The 17,994-nt window shown below is 33.6% G+C and overlaps 1 protein-coding gene and 1 long non-coding RNA gene across 7 annotated transcripts in view; one reads left to right on the top strand and one right to left on the bottom strand.

The window, feature by feature from the left end:
* The window catches only part of LOC110472043 (uncharacterized), a 249,637-nt gene extending 234,660 nt beyond the window's left edge, over positions 1-14,977 (top strand). Inside the window, exon 4 of the long non-coding RNA XR_004148436.2 lies at positions 14,905-14,977. This is a non-coding gene — a long non-coding RNA (uncharacterized LOC110472043). The remainder of the gene's footprint in view (positions 1-14,904) is intronic.
* FUT8 (fucosyltransferase 8) overlaps positions 1-17,994 on the bottom strand; it is a 97,366-nt gene that overhangs the window by 11,938 nt on the left and 67,434 nt on the right. For all 6 annotated transcript variants that reach the window (XM_021533254.2, XM_021533253.2, XM_021533257.2 and 3 more), the window contains exons 9-10: positions 15,049-15,286; positions 628-874 (exon numbers count right to left, since the gene is read on the bottom strand). In XM_021533254.2, coding sequence (XP_021388929.1) covers positions 628-874; positions 15,049-15,286 — 485 coding nt within the window. The remainder of the gene's footprint in view (positions 1-627; positions 875-15,048; positions 15,287-17,994) is intronic.

The following is a 17,994-nucleotide window of genomic DNA, read 5'->3' as shown; positions in this document are numbered from 1 at the left end:
ACACTCTAGCAGAGCAGCAGCAACATTTTTCAGACTACATGATGGAAAAACCTTTCTCCCACAAGCTGCATTTTACTGCTTTTATTCTTTTTCCCCATATTCCCCTACACAGACCTTTCCAACTCATCATTATAGCCGAGAAACAGCAACAGTGAAAACACCAGCAGGGAAAGGAAAGGCACATAGTATGTTCATATGTAGCCAGTGATAAAATCAGTTGTGAATTGTGGCATGTAAATTATGGGCTTAGCCTTTTTTTCCTTAATTGTAAAAGCTATAGGCACGGGAAAGAAGATACAGACAGTAAAGTGCCTGGAATACAAGCTGTAAGGCAATTACATTAATGAAATTCAGTATTACCAGAAATGGAAGGACATGTTAAAAAACCTTCTACTGAGCTCCCCTTTATAGATCTGTCCAACTGCAGGTAGACAAGTATGCTGAAGAAGTACTTGTAATCAACTTGTATTATGCACAGTTGAAAAATAAGAGCTTCATCTAGAAATCACACTCTCTCCCCAGAAAATACTTTGAGACTCTGATTATCATCATAAAATATTTTTTTCTGAACAGGAATCACTACATACATTAAAGCACAGACAGTTAAAAAGAAAACTAAATACGCACCCGATCACTGGATGTTTGAAGCCAAGTTTCCTTGTGGCTTCCTCTATTTCTTTTTCTAGCCAAGGCTGTGGACGAATCAAGTATTTCACAAACTGTGAGACCCACCACACTGCAGGATCCCCATGTACACGAATTAGTCTATCAGCCAAGTCTTCAGGGACAGCCAAGGGTAAATAGGGTGGCCGTGGATGTAAGCTGTCAACAATGGGAAGTTCCACCACCTGAACATCCTTATCATTAGCCTCACCTGTTTTAAAATACATACTAAGATGAGTCAAGTAGTTTACTTTATTAATAAGCTTTACCATTGGCAAATAATATCCCAAACATATCAATTCACCCGTATCTTCAATTTCAAAAAGACTACTTAACTCTTGCTCTACTTTTTTTAAAACAGCATTAACAAATCTAGTAAAATCGTAATTTTAGACTAGATTTATATACAAGCTGTATCTAACAATGACCTCAAGTAGAACAAAATTGAAGGTTCTTGAATTCTTAGTAGCAGGTAGTTAATAAAATATAAAATGTAAATAAAATACAAAATTATGTATTAATACCTTCTTATATACAACTATACCGAGTGTGAAGGTTTATCTGGTTATCTAAAATGTCTAAAATTCAGTTAGTTCTTTAAAAATTAAATCAATACTTTAAGGCCTTGGAAATTGTTAAAAATATAACTACAGATCTGCTGCTATTTTGACCACCTTTTATTGCAGTAAATTTCAGACATCATTATAACCACTGGATTAACTATTCTGTTGTTAGAAGAGGAGAAAGACAATTCCTGTCTTCAAGAACTTCAAATCTGAAGTAGTAAATTAAATAGACCATGGAAAACACAAGCACTGTATGAGCATGTGATGTACATACAGGTAAGAATTTGTTATGTTTTAAATATTAACTACAGTAGAATATACAGACGGGATTTTAATTCAAGGCTTAATAGCCATTAAACATATTTTAAGAGATTTTAAAAAATACACAAATACAACAGTCTAAACTACTGTCTACATAAATGATAATTCAAAGCTACGTTCATATACTGAAATAAATTATAATACATGACAACACACAAAAAAAATTACATTTTTAAAGCACTACACATTTCAGTTAATATTTCTACTGTGATCATTTCCTCCAAAATAATGTTTCCATTGTCTGCACTTTTTACTGGCAAAGATGGTTAGTTCTCCCTTTAGTGCTTACCAGTCAGGGAAAAAAAACCAAACACTTTAAAAATATAAGCAAATCAAATTCATGACCGTTCATGACCAAGTAAACCTTAAAGCTGAAAAAATCAATTCAAGAAAGGAATAATGAGTTTAAGAACAAAGATCCCAAAGGTTAGAACACTTTGGCAAGATTAGTCAAAATTCTGCACTAACTCTCTGAGATATAGTTATTTAAATAAGGAATGTTAGTTATGTTCAGGTACATTTTCAATTCATTTTTACCAGATTTGGCAATCTATCTTCCAAGACATATCTATATATCAGTATTTCATCACTGCACTGTATACCATCACTGTGAGGGATTCTTTAGAAGAATTTCCTATACTACAGATACAGATGATTCTTTTTAATTCAAGAAGCCATTTCATTTTTTTACCATCTATTAAATCACACTCACAGGAAAAGATTTAATAAAAGTTCATAAATTCAGCAAAAATATTGAGCATTTAAATCTTCTTAGAATATGATGGATATTACTCTATTAGTATGACTTCAGAAAGCTGCAATAAAGAAAAGCAGCGTGAAGCCAGGGAAGTGCTAAATCTGGTGCAGATGTGAAGTATCAGGCAAAAGTTAATACAATAAATGTTTAGCTTGGGAATGGTATGAAAGAGTGCTTGAGGTTCCATTACCTTTTTCCCCTCAACTGAGGATGGGAGAAGAAACAATGGCAAATAAAACAAAAGCAGTCTGAACCAAAAGAAGAAAGAAAATACTTCAATCTTAAGTTAGAGAAGGAAATTTGCTGCAAATCTTTTGAGGGGAAAAAGGTGGGTGATGCAAATTTGCATATAAAAGGTAGATTTTTATTAAGTACAGCATCACTGACAAGCTTCAAAACTCTGTTCTGTGACTGAATAAATTTGTTGGTCTGTAAACAGTCATTTGTAAAGTCTTGCTATTGATAAAGCTGATTGAGCAATCTGACCTACTATTGTTCCATCCTATTTAAAGGAAGAGTGTGCTTCTAAAAATTCAGGCTGTCTTAAGGTTTTGAAGAAAATTAGATTGGCAAGAAATAACTACAAAAACTCTCAGCATATATAGCAAACTATATTAAAGTATACCAAAATCACAGAGTATCAAAGAAGATTGTGAAAAAGAATCAGATTTCAGATTTCAACTCTATGTGATATGTTGTTGGAATAGTAATGAAATTGCAAATGTATTTCATTTAGGAAAAACAATTTGGTTGTTTAAAATTAACTACTAGGACAAGTGTTGTCTTCAAATAGTAAATTTGGTCATTGCTATTTCAGTGATTTTGTAGTGTGTTAATTGCTTACATGCAATTATCATCTGCTGATGTATATGTGTAGATACGTGTACAATTCCAGAAAACCTTATGGCAACTCTCTAGATTGTATTACCTATATCATCTTATCTGAATGAAGGAAAAACTCCCTATCAGTCTTAATTCACTTTTAAAATTACAAGATAGTAGATGCAGTGAAAGGAACACTTACAGCAACTGTTTGCTTTTGCAGTGGATAAAACCAGTGTAGAGTAACTCTTTAGTAACCCTGAAGGAGTAAACAGCTCTGCAACAGCCATACAGGCAAGAGACAGCATTCTTACCCCACTGATCACTTTTTCTTTTTTTCAGTATTTGTGAAAAGATTCCTAATAGGCAATGAGTTTGTCCTATTTTCAACAGACATAGTTTAAAAAACTGTTATCCTTTTTTGGACAGCAGGATATGGTTTTATTCTACTCAGAAATAAGCTGCAATCAAAATCAATGATACAGGAGATAACCAAAACTCGGATCAACAGACAAGCAGATACTGTAGAAAACAGTAAGTCACATCACTGACTCATGAATTTTTGAACTAAAGATAATGAAACCAAGTTAAAAATACAGAATTAATTTTTAATCCACACTTCAGTTGTTAGCTACATTTTCTCTGATTTGTAAAATGCTTGAGTTTTTTTTACTTCACACATGTATTTTGTTAAGTAACAGATCCGCCATAAAAAGTAATAATCCATGCTAATGTTTGCATATTTTTCTCATGTTGGTTGTTTAAATCACAGCATCATCATGTCAATCAGGTCCAACTCCCTGCTCAGTTGTGGTACAATTTTGATATTTGATACAGAATCATAGAATTACTTAGGTTGAGAGATACCTCTAGAGTTGTTATACATAACTTATATGTCAGCAATATTTCAAGTTACTTCTTCTGATATGATTTATTTTACTTTTACAGGTGTCAAAATTTTTCACTATAATTCTATTTACAGCTTAACTTTTGTATGACTCCAGGTGCTATTTGTCAGTTTGGAATAACCTAAATTATTGTCTTCCAGAGCTCTGCAACTTAATCCTATTTTGGATTTTACTTCTTTGAGTAACCAAAGATTGAGTATTTTTTCAAGAGTCATAAAATAATGCAATCTTGAAAACACTCACTCTTACCATTAGAACATTCTCAAGAGGAAGGTTCTGGACTGAAATTGACTTTAATTCATATGACCCATGCCAGTTGTACCATTTAGTTATTATTTAATACCAGTTTTTAGATATGCTCATCACTAATACATCAGTAACACAGTTTCAATTTCCACCAGACACACTGTGTGCCAATGTGCCTTAATCACTTTATACCCCTCAGGATTTCTATAATTTTTGTGATTTGGCATAACCTTATCATCTGTCTACTTCTCAAACTTACTCTAAATTAAAACCCATTTTAAAATAACTTTTGCTGTTTGTATCTTTCTTATCAACTTATTTTGGAAGCCTGAAAAATGTTGATTTGACTCAAAAAGACCTTTGGAATTTTGTCATTTTAGGTAAGCTTACTGCCATCTGAACATTGGCTCATACGTGAGCTTGGATGGGCGTTTTCATTGGGTGTTGATTAATTTCTTACCTGAAAAGAGGATGACATTTTACCACACAATCACTACTATTAGTTAATGTTAAATGAAAACCTGTTTGATCATTCACTCTCCTGATATTTCAAAATTCATCAGCCAATTCTAATTTTTTCAAGAAGTCCTTAAAAGTATGCCAAAGAACACCATGCTAAGGACATTCCTGTCTTATAACTGAGAATTTCAATTTAATTTTGGTTTGTCTTGCTAGAAACACAACTGAATAAACTGACGTAAAAATGGAATAGCTTCCCTGCTCTTCTGTTTCTATAATGTACTTAATTAAGCTGATACCAACTTGCTTAGACATATCACAGATCTATTTAGCCAAGCTCTACAGCACGAAGACTGACTGCCAATTTGGAGTTTTTCCCAAGTGAACAACTCTAAATTCAACCACAGGAGATATGTCAGAGTGCTGGGAAGGCTGTTTGACTAGCACAGGGCGTGGTGAGAGGACTGTGCTGAACTCTCTCACTGCTCCTCAATGTCCTGCTGGTTCCTGTTACATATTGCATGGGACAGCATCTTCAGGGCTCATCAATGAGCTTCAGTGCTTTGCTTTTCAGACATAGTAAAAAATGAAAACTATGCAAAGTTATGTCATGTTACGCTCTCCATGAATTGTCAACTAATTCAGAAAAAAGTAAAAGTATGCTTTTATCTGTTTTGTGATACAGACTACACCTCCTACAATTATCTTCTGGGCATTTGCAAACTTAAATAAAGTTACCCCACAAAAGCTTTATGCCATAGTTGAATTATAAAATGGAATTGCCATGAGGTAAAAATAATATTTTTTTTTTAAAACTAGTCAAGGTAAAATACAACTCATATACCTAAATGGGGATTTTTTCTCTAAGCTTTTGCTTTGTAAAATTTTAATACAGCATTTTTTAACTTGATTTTCTGAACTATTTCTCACTAGTGTTCCACTTACTAAGTTTTTAATCATCCTTTATGTAATCAAGCCTTTTAAGGCAGACAGATCTTGAATAAATTTGGTGCAATTCTGATTTAAAGAAAATGAATATAGTCCTTTTTTTTCCCAGGATTCACATTCCATATGGATAGTGTTGTCCCATTTGTCATCCCAAGGGGCTGAATCTCAATACCTTCAGGAGTGAATAAACCAAAATGCTTTCATACATGCCAACATGCCTTCTACTACTTTTCTCAATCCAGCACTTCCAAGGCTTCTTTCCTCCATTCTTTCCTCTCCTCTCCTGCACAACTCTTGCAGCTACCCTCACATGTCTCTTACCTCTCTGGGTACTGTTTGTGTGTTGAAAAGTGGCATGCATCTGTGAACAATCACTGTCTCTCAGTTCTTCACAGGCCTGCAGGTTGACTTTAGTGGCTCTTTGCATACATCCAGTCTACCTATTTTGAGGACTTTTGGGAGACCTTAGCAAGACCTATTTATTTTAGTAAAATTTGTTCAAAATTCATCCAATATTCAGGACTTAAATTAATTTAGGCTTAAGAAGAAAAAGAGCAGAGAGAAAGGTAAGGCACAATGAGAAAACCTTTGCTCTCACAAGAAACTTGTCTAAAATAAATCTGTAAAGATGTTATTTTATCATCTCCCTCCTAGAAAGTAAAACTTTAATGATAGTCTTTTCTGCTCATGCAAAAATGGTAATTCCCAGAGCCACTGAACTACCAACATGTCTTTGTAACACAAGTGACAGTCTTGCAATAACATTTATTTTCCCATGTTATTCTGGTTCTTTGATAATCCTACCCATAATCAAAAGCATAGTACAAAGATGAACACTGCTCTTACTGTCCTAACAAGTGATGAGATTCCAGTGAATGTTTTCCCTTTTGACCTGATGGAGACTTCAACTGAGTGTAACAATTTCTGCATTTGCAATAGCTCTGTCTCTTAAAAAACAAAAGCAGAGGTGCCTTCAGAGCCCCCATTCCCCTTTTAGCAGCTCAGGTGAGCTGCATTATAAAGACCAATATTTCTGTTTCACTCTACTGAAAACTTCTCATCGCTTACCAGAAGCTTTATGTGGCAACTGTCACATCACTTTGAGAGAACATTAAAAAGTAAAGATCTTTCCCATCCTCAATTGTTTAGATACCCAGCGTGTCAGCTGGAAAGTTTACAGATGAAGAGATTGTACAAATGGACTTCAGAGAACAGTCAGGAGACCATCAAACTAGGTAGAAATCAAGCAGCTTACCCAGCAATTTCTTTTTCCTTTTATCTTTATATATTCAAACTTCTTTTGAACAATGCCCCATTTCATCTAAAGAGCCAATATGAAAGGGGTACCTGATAAAGAGCCGCTCCAACTCCCCAGCTGCCAGAAAATATAATGAAATGTATTTGCAAAGGCAAATACACTGTTATAAATGCAAAGGGATTTTGCCATGTTACCCAAGTCTAGTCATTCAAGTAAACAGAATTGATGTTTTAAAAGTAAAATCATACATAAGGATAGCTGAAATAACTCAGGAACACATAAAAAATATCATTACAACTATATTGATGAAAAACCAGTTTTGGATTTGATTTCAAACAATTGCATTGAAGCTTATTCTCCACGTCAGTCTAATGTTAATTATTGTAGATTTGAAAATAGTTCCAAATGCTTGCTTTAAATGTTAGGTTATCTTTTCTGGAATAGAAAATAGCTTATTTTTATAATAATCCTTCAACTACTTCAGGGATTTATCTCTTGCATGCATATACTGACTGGACATACACTCAAGCCAGAAACAGGCATGTTATAAGCATGTAAAAAAACAAGACAACATGCAGACAGTATTTCATATCTCATGACCTAGAAGTTTTCAACAGGTCATGACAATGGAGCATAATATTTGCAGCTGCCTGTCCAGGCATCTAATGGAGAAGCACTCCCAGTTTAGACAAGATATTTTCTGTCTTTTTGAGATAGTGGTTTATAACTCCCAATCTTTCACTGTTCTAATTTGAACACTTGGAGGACTCCTCTTTCAATGAATAAGTAAAAGTTCCTCCATACTCAAGTCCAGATGGAACACAGCTCTCAAGGTATTTGCAGACAAAAGGACATTTTAGCTATCCATAAATAAAACAGGAGAGAATAAACCTTCTATGTTGTTTGAGATTCATAGCAGTGAGGCACACGTCACCTTAACAATGCATCTAAAAGAAACAAGGATGCATTCTACTTCATATGGTCTACCAACATGAAAGGAGAAGATCAAGAATGTAAGCCTGAAATAATGGAAAAGGATATTTTTCTGATCTTCAGTCACAGAAGAAATGTAATGGAAGTATTAAGAAAAAAAATCAAGAAAAATCACACAAAAATAGAGATGCTTTCTCCGTAACGATTACAGTAATAAACAATTATTAATTTGCACATTATCAGAAACTTAAAACCACTATTTTATTTAAGGGTACTTAAAAAAAAAAACCTGTTTTGTTCAGGTTTGTCACAGGATTTATGTAATATCAGATAAAGGAAAACATCTTCCAAAGATTTTTTCTACACAACTTTAGCAAACTCACATTAATGGATGTGCAGTGCCCAAAATAAGGTATTAAAATATTTTTTCTTTTAATATAAAATATTTATCATTTCATTTGAAATACTAAATTAAACTAAATGTTAAAATTAATGTGGATCTTCAAATATGGGTAGGAGATCAGTGCAATAAAAAACAGATTTTCAAATAAATCAAACAAACACCACAAATAAATCAGTGGGCTGAAGGCCTAAAGATTGAGAAGAAAAATATATATTGCAAGAAATTATTTCTACCATATAAGTCTTCGTATAATTTTCAGTTATTTCACATGGTGGAAAAGCTTCATTCAGAGCCATTTGCCTATAAGCAGCTTTTCAATATGACATTCTAAACCTAGACAAGAGATATATCTTGAGAATTAGCTGACATTTTAAGGTTCTCTTTTAATTCGTTACTCAAATGCAAAAAGACAAAAACCTTTTACACTTGGTGAAGTTACAATGAAACAAATGAAACGTGCAGCCTTGTGCTACTGTAAACAAGTGAGAGTAGCTGCATGAAGATAAAGAATGGCCACCATAATAATTGATATATTCCTAAGCACCAGAGCCATATAACCCATTGTGCTTGCAGTGCTCTGGGACGTCTCCCACCTGGAAATGGCATTAGTCATTTTCAACACATAGTAAGGGTTTGGATGACTTGAATTCAACTCCACAGCTGCCAACTCAGGTTACCCTTGTTTAAAGATTACTTAAAAATAGGCAATATTACTTAATTAGGACATTGTAATTACCAGTGTAATACGTTAAAAAGTTATTCAAAACCTTAATGCAGGTTATAATTCCCCAAAAACCTACTGATACTTCTGTTTGGATTGAAATTTATGCAGCCAAAGAAGTCAGATTAACATTTCAAACTTTGCAGTTTGAGACTTAACATACTTAATTTACCTCATGCCATCTCTTCATGTTAAAAAAAAACCCTGATTTTTGAGTACAAAATACACTATTTTTCCCTACTGTGCATGCTACAGCACAACTTTTCAAGTAAAAAGTTTTTTGAAAAAAACTTCAAAATAAAAATCAAATAAACTCTAATATTAAGTTAATTTGTAGCTTTTTTGCTTGTTAAACAATCCTTAGAAGGGTGACAGTTAAGCAAAAACCTTTTTTCCAGTTTGTAATGGACATTTGTTTACCAATCTGTAATTTTTCATCCATTATTTAATGCTCGTGAGGAAGGTTTGCAATTAACCACTGACCTACAGGTACTAGTTAGCTACTACACTGTGGGGGGGCACCATCAGTCTGCTAGGAAAAAGGGAAAGTCATGCTGCAAAGTGTAGTATTTCATATGAACAGCTTAAGATCTCTGACCAAATGTGTGATCGATTATTCTTACCACTGAACAGAGTCAAGAATCCTTTTCCTTGCCTCCATGTATTCTTTGGATTTTTAAGACTTCAGCTTTCCCTTATCAAGAAATGTAGGGAAAGAAGCCCCTGCTATTTGGAAAGTAATTATCTTCAGTCAGGGCACATTTAGGTTATCTTTCTTCATTTCAACACAGTTAAATAATTCTCATGGAACATGTTTGCTAATTTGCTTATGGTCCTGTCTATGCAAGGAACTATTATCAAATACTCAATTGCCTCTTATACAGACATCAAATCTTAACCTAAATTAGCAATGACATACGGAGAACTCACTGCATACCCTATGTTTTTGCTTCTTGAACATTTTTTGATAGATAGCACAATAATATACATTAACCTTTAATGACATACAGACATTCTTACTTCTATCAGATAATTTACTGGATAATAGTTATATTTAAATGAAAGTATTTCCCATTTATCTCCCATCCTGTTAAAAAATACCACTGACAAGCAAAACAGCTTCCAAGAACTCCATTCTTTTACCCAAGAATAGATTTGATGTAATTCCTCATATAATTAGATGAGAACCAGTGGTACATTTAGGCCACATAAATGGCTTAATTAGGATAAACTTGGCTTGATTGATTATAGCATGAAAGAACACACAGATGTATTTTATTACAATCTCCTTAAAATACAAATTAATTTAGTTTAGTATGGCAGATTAGGGACTGCACAAGTGAACTTCATGACACAAATTGTAAGACAATATTAAAAGTATCACTACAAAACAAATTTAAAAAAACCCTTACCCACTCTAAAAAGCCAAAGGCAAACATTCTTCCATGTTGAAAATCCCCAAAAGAAATAAAGCTAGTTACAAGAAAAGACTACATCTCCTGTAATTCCAATGTCAGATCGTGCATTTTTTTTGCTTTTCTGCTTCTGGACCAGTTGCCATAACAGGGGTCAACAGCAGCAGCGAGTTGTTGCCAAAAAGCAGATCTCATCTCTAATCAAAATAATCCAGCCACATCTTTGTCTAAAAGTAGAAATATTTCACATATAGAAATACCTATAAAATGTGGCAGGACCAGCTTTTAAAACTTGTTTGATTTTAGAACTGAATTATGGTTCTTAATCTCCAACTGTAAAGTAGATTTTTTGTCCTTGAATCAGCGTAGGTTTTTCTCAGAATCCTTTCCTATTTATCGATATTCATTTTGAAGGCCAGATAACAGAAGCAGACAGTGTCCTGCAGCCTGTCTTTGCTCTGCACAGTGAAAATAACTTCTTGCTATTGTTCCATAACCCTCCACTTAGACTTGAACAAGGATCACACTTAGCTCTTTTAGGCTACTGCATTGCTCTGAAAACTCAGACCTACTTCATTAGAATTCCAAGGTCTTTTTAAAAGTTACCACTTCCTAAATATATTTCTGTGTTTACACAGACAAATGTCTTTATACAGAGTATCTTACAAGGCATCTTGAAGGCAAAAAATCTACACAGTATCAGTGGTCTAATTTCAAGATTAACACAATTGAAAAAAGGGGAAGCTCTGAGAGGTTGCTGTTCCACTCTGTTCTCTCAAATCACCGATCTCCAGCTTGCTTTACAGAAACACACCTTGTTTGAATTAAAATGTAACTAATGAAAGTCACTGTATAAGTACAATGTTAAAAATTAGAACTAGAAATTAATCCATTCTTTCTGCAAAATTTTATAAGTAAGAGTGAGATGTAAGAGCAAAACATAATTCATACAATTGTATGCAAGTTCAAGGAGTTTTTTTTTAGGCCAATATTCAATATGCAGCTGATTTCCATAAAAAACTACTGTCATGGACTATCTAGTTCATGGAGTGAAACTTCTTAATTTATTCCAATTAATTCTGTACAACTTTTTATGGTTTGATTTTGCAATTTTTATTTAGTCCTTTTGATTACTGTTGCCAGATAGACTTTAATAAATTAAACATTCATTTTGTGTACTCACAGTATCCTCATTCTTGAATTATACATATAAACATATTATTTAATTCATATTTTAAGATTGTACTTCAATAAATACTTAAAAACTGGCACTACCAACAAATGAAGAGCTCTGCCATTTTCTCCCCTCTGGGTATCCCTTCCTCAAAAGCATAAATTCATCAAACCATAGTTAGAGGCAGCAAAATCAATATTCAAGGATAACTGCAGGAAGGTTTCCTTTTCCGCATTATCTTTCATCTTTCTGGTTTTCAGGCTTTATGGGAAGGAGCACATACTGTTATTTAAAGCAAGTAGATGGCTTCTTTACCTCTACATCCCTTCCTTCTCCAGCTTGAAATGCAGATATGACTTCTAACAGTACATTAATTTGTCCTTCCTATTACTCAATTTTCTTTTTCAGTTATGATTTTTTGTCACGTTATTTTGTAGACCTCTTTCAATTTATTATTGGGAAAATGCCACCATAACATCATAAATCAGCAAGGGAAAAATGGTAAGAAGAGGCTCCATTTTAGCATGCAACAATGATAATAACATTATGGCCTGGCTAACTAATAAATTTTAAGAAAATTAATCAAAAATTTAATGATAAATATGCCTATAGTTGTCTATGTTTTGGCTCTTATTACTAGTAAATCATTCATGCTTTTTATTAAAAATTCCTACCTAAATTATTTATAAACAGTTTGACCATAGATATCAAAAGAAAAACAAACTACAAGAAAGATGCAATTACAGGCAAGATATAATTTTAGAACTAAGACGTGCATATATACAACCATCTCTCAAGATTTTTTTCTCTAGAATGACAATATGAGGGAAACAAAGGACAAGGAAAACTTATGCCACAGTGTAAAATAACTGTTGTATTTACAGAAATCTGCAATAGAATATATTTAAGCCAGAAAAGCTGAACTTCATTCCAGAACTCCCACATCAAACACAAAGAACAACTCCTGCAAGACATCACCTGGGCTGAGCTGACCCTTAAATCCTCACCAATGAGAACACATCTTACTAATCTTCTGCTATCAGGCAAATATCAGCTTGCTCCTTAAAATTCATTCCACTTCCCAAATTCCAAAACCAAGCTTAGCTTTTATACCTAGTTAGGAGAGGACTTGGCAAAGAAAATTTCAGAACTATATGCATTCTCAGCTTATACAAGTATCTTAGTTCTTGGAGAAGGTATTGCAATCTAAATTGTTTCACTGAAGATAAAGTTCAGAATCTGCAAAATTTTGTGCTGTGAATAAAACTAAAAAATATCAAGCAGGAGCAATTAATAGATGTACAAATTTAAACAATTTTGTCATGAAGCACATTTTACTAAATGATTATCTATTCAGGTCTGTAAATTAATGAAAGCATCTCTCTTAGAGAATATATTTTTCTGACTTGTTGGCCTATTTCCATAATTTACATTGAACACTTGCTAAAATGATTCACTTCTATGAATATTTTTGAAACATAATTTTTTAAAAAATTAAAATCCCTACACTACATAGGAGAAATGTTTTGCTTATGAAAAATGAAAATTTATAAATGTCAATGCACTTTAATTTATTTATTTTGAAAATACAGAAAATCCTATGCTGATTTCAGAATTTATAGAGGAAAAAAAAAATTAAAGGTGTGGTTTTGCAAACAAGCTGCTCCTAATTAGAGTTAAGAACTTCAGACTTATCTGACCTTGAAAAAACGGGGACTAAATAAACAGATATACAAGTAAATAAAAATCTATATAGATTTAGGGAGACATAAAAAGCACACAGAAATCTTCAGCAAGATAAACTGTCTTTAAAATTTAGCAGCAATTAAGTATCCAGTGATAACTCCTACTGAAGCCAGGCTGAGGTTAGTAAAGAGATCCCTTGTCAGCATCATTCATCCTCACCAACCAAGCCATTGCACAAGATCAGAATTTAACACAGTTTATAGCATGTGTGGCTGGCCAACAGGCCGACTACAGAAAGATTGTCTTTCATAGCCCTCTAGCTCTTGAACATCAAAACTCAAATTAGTGGCATTCATTATTTAAAAAATAATTGATTGCATCAGGGTATTTATTTCATGTGCACAGCCTTCAACCTATTGATCCTGATCTAGAAACTAATTGAAAAGGAAAAAAAAAGAAAAAAGAAAAATAAAAGAACCCCAACTGTAGGAACCTAAAATAAAGCATTATGTGTATTTTCATCAGCAAGAGCCTATATTGCAGGAAGTCATCATCTATTTAAATAGATTTTCATGAAAACATATGACATTTTGAAGCCATATGTGCATGAATGCACTGTTTTCCAGCTTACCGTGGTCAAAAGTTGCTCACAAAACTGCCTGCATCTAAATTCTTGAATGATGTAGAAGAGTCCACTGAGAGCCTTGTCCAGACTGTAGTCTCACTTACTAACTTTGCCAAATACTAATAAAACTTAATCTGCAGTTCTCAATATCTGTTGTCCATTTATAGTTGTTTTTATAAAATGTCCAACCATTTCCAAGGAACATTTTTTGTAAAAAAAAAAAAAAAAAATCTCATTCACCAAACTCACTAGAATTCTCAAAGCTAATTTTGCAGCATCTCAAAGCTCTGAAGAACAGATGCTATTTTAATGTGCAAATGCTGTTTCAATGTGTAAACACACAAGTTTACATGCAACCTGTAAACTGGATTTTGTAAATCTGATTAAGTTAATTTCAGACCTGTAAAACTTTAATAGTTACTTCAAGGTTCCATATGCACAGGGTATGCAGTGTCCTAGTGAAAAGACTGAAGATGTTGATATGTTTTGACTACCAATCACATGGAGAAAGATGTAATTTAAAACAAATATTGTTTTTACACAAGCAAAGCTACCTGATCCTTCAAACATCAGTATCCATCTACTTATTCTAGGCAAATTGTTCAGCATGATATAAGAATGGACCAACTTGCTGATAAACAAATAAAAATTAATATTTAACATTGCCATTGTTTTTACAGCATCAATTTTGGATCTGCTCATCTTGCATTAGAAGTTATTTCAACTATTTGTTTATTTTGTTGGGGTGTGATAATTGGATACCATTTCTTTTATATTTCTATTGCTTAATATTGGAAACATCCCTTTTTTTTAAAAAAGTTTATTAACAGTAGCCTCTATTTAATAATCTCCTCCCATGAAAATTAGATTGATATGGAGCAGAGAACACAGTAGCACGCTGCTCAAAAATCATAATTTAAATCCCAAATACGAAACTTTTGTATTAAAAAAACTCTGCCAATGAAGTGCTATCTTATGAAGGAATGTTTTTTAACACAGTGGTCAAATGAGACGTAAAAGGCGCTTACATACACAGCTGCAGCCACACTTGGAGTGCTCCACACAAGGCAGAAGAGACAACAAATGGATTCTGCGGGAGCGAAGGTGCGCCCAAGCAGGAGGGAGCGGGTGGCTGGGCCTTACCTGACCAGTGGCCGGTGGAGGAGCCCGTCCTGTCGGTGCAGGTCTCGCTGACGGGCCGGAACACGGTCTCCCAGCCGCCCGTGGCGTAGCGCCAGTTCTGCGACTCCAGGATCAGCGTGCGCTGCGTGCCGTACGCGATCATGAAGCAGTACACCACGTGGTGAAGCTGGCAGCCATAGCCACAGCCTTTGTTGATGTTACACACGAGTTTCTTAGCTTTGCTGCAATCCTTCGGGTTCTGTAAGGATGGGTGAAAAAGTGGAGCTGAAGAGAAGCTACACCAAACGCTTGAGTTTTTCTGAAAAACCGGCAAATGTCATAGATCACAGAAGCCACCCTGCTATAACACATCTCCTACTAAAATGGATGAGTGAGCTTCAGCTCCGTGAAAATTTTATGTGAATTCTTCACTGTGAACATGAACACTTATTGAACATACTTCACTATCCTAATATAAAATAGAATACATTCAAGATTTTAAATTATTTTCTCATTTGTAAATCTGTCAGAAAAAGCCAACATTTGGACTCAGAGTTCACATTTCATCAACATGATTCTCAGCTTTTTCCCTTGGCATTTTTTCCGGTTTGTTAGTTCTCTTTCAATAAGCATGCATGTCATCTCATTAAAGAAGATTTCCACCTGTCTACAATGTACAGAATAAAACAAATGCTTATTAAGGGACTGCTTCCCAGGCTACCTGACCACATAGTAAATACAGAATGTAAAACACATTCCTGAACAGACTGATAAAGGACAGAATTTTAATCTGCATACACTTTCCATAAAATAACATATTTCACTTCCACAAACCAAGAAACCACAAGATAGAAGGCAAATGCCTACATTGTATGAATGCTATGTTTAAAATTGCAAACTAAGAAATATTTTTAGGTGTGTGGAATTTTTAGGTATGTGGACAACACAACATCATAATCACAGAGTTTATCTTTACATAAAAGATAGTACTCTTTTTATACATATTCATACTTGCATGGCTATAGACATACTTCTAAATTCCAGAAAGGTCTTCCATAACATATCCAGGATTAAAGTTTCAGATAAGGTGTAAGAACACTGATATTTGAGCATCAATATAAATTCTGTTTCTTTCATATCTAAACTTTAAATAAAATTTTCTGTAAATTTGCAACAATCAAATCAAATCTTCAAAAAAAAATGATCCCAATCTGGAGAACTTAGATCCCTCCTTCAAGTGATCTTAAAAATAATCTGAATATTCTGAGTCTTAAAATATTTTAAAATAAAATTAGTTTGTGCATTCAGTTATGTAAAGGAGGGGATGACAATTCAGACAGGGTGGGGCGGGGGAGGCAGGGAATAATAAAACATCCAAAATAAACCCAAAACTCTAGAACACCTGCTGTACCTTCAGCATTTTATTTTTTTCATTTTAAATACACCTGATTCAAAGCCTAACTTGGTATGAAATCAATAAATGAAATAAAATTTTCATTCCCAATTTTTATTCCTCAGACTAGTACTTTTATCATCACAAATTTAATGGATAACTTGAGAATAAACCCAGCAGGTATCTTTTGAAATTACAACAAATGTATTTCCCACAATTTTTCAAAAGAGAAAGAAGGCCTTACTAATATTCTGTATAAGTCCACAAAGAAAGAACTCCATGAAAAAAATACATCCTCATATCATGATTATCAACAGTATTATATTTTTATTATTACTATTGTCATTAATGTTATCATATTTTGCTTCGTTTCAGTTGTTAAGCTGTTCTTATCTCAACCCACAATGGGTTTTTTTATGGTTTTTTTTCTGTTTGTTTGGGTTTTTTTCCCATTTATTCTCCTCCCTGTCCTACCAGGGAGGAGAAGGAGTCTCTGGAGGTTACTTTATTACCTAAAGCCATAACACTATTGTGTTTGAAAGGGGTAATTTCTGTGAATTTTTAGGAAATGCCCTTAGATAATGCTTTATATACTTGCATCAACTCCAAATGTTTGTGTCCTTTAAAATGAAAGCATTTAATCAATGACATATTTGAAATATTGTCAAGGTGTGCCCTTCTCACTTCATGCAAATTAAAGCTTCATATAGTAGCTTATGAACAATATTATGGAAATCAAGTAGTAATCACACAATGAAATATAATTTGATAGTGTGACTGCTTATCATGTTAATATAATGAACTTACTTGTGTTTTTTCATTATTTGTAGACTTAACTAAAAACTAGATATATTAGTATTAGCTTATGACTTAAAAAGAAATCTATTTAACTAATTTCTTTATCACTGTGGGGTTTTTTCAAATTGCTATACTCAAGTAGCAAAAAGACAAGGCAATATTTGAGTTTCAATTGTCTATTGAGAATTTTAAAAGAAAAAGGGAAGTAGAGATACTTGGATATATTGCAGTTTCAACTGGTGTTTCCAGGAAAAGGTGAAAATATAACCCATTGATAAGGAAAAAAAGTTACATTTCAAGCATCAGAACAGCTTGGGTGCTCATAACCAAAACTGCCAACCAAAGAAACCAGTTAAAAGTATTGAGATGATAATGGATAACAGTCAATTTTAAAACCAATGAGGACTGACAGAAGAGTTTTCCTCCTAGCACAAAGTCACAGAAAAGGATTATAAATCCCTGATTTGAGTGGGTAGTACATTCTGTTCTCAACCCTAAAGACACTGCTGATCACACTCCTATTTCCAATTTAATGATCTATATAATCAAGATAGGGATGAAAGGGACCTCCACGAATGTCAAGCCCTGTAATGTAACAGCCATAAAACTGGAGTAAAAACAAATACCAAAAAAATCCAAAGAAAAATTTAACAAACCCACACATAATCCCAAACAAACAAAAACCTACAGCTGACCAATCACACAAAACATAATTCAATACACAGAAGATTAGATCACCAAGCCATTCCAGAGTTTACACCTTTTATCTTCCTCTG

This window comes from Lonchura striata, chromosome 6 (genome assembly GCF_046129695.1).
Source record: "Lonchura striata isolate bLonStr1 chromosome 6, bLonStr1.mat, whole genome shotgun sequence".
Classification (NCBI taxonomy): domain Eukaryota; kingdom Metazoa; phylum Chordata; class Aves; order Passeriformes; family Estrildidae; genus Lonchura; species Lonchura striata.
This window is presented reverse-complemented; position numbering and strand designations above follow the sequence as displayed.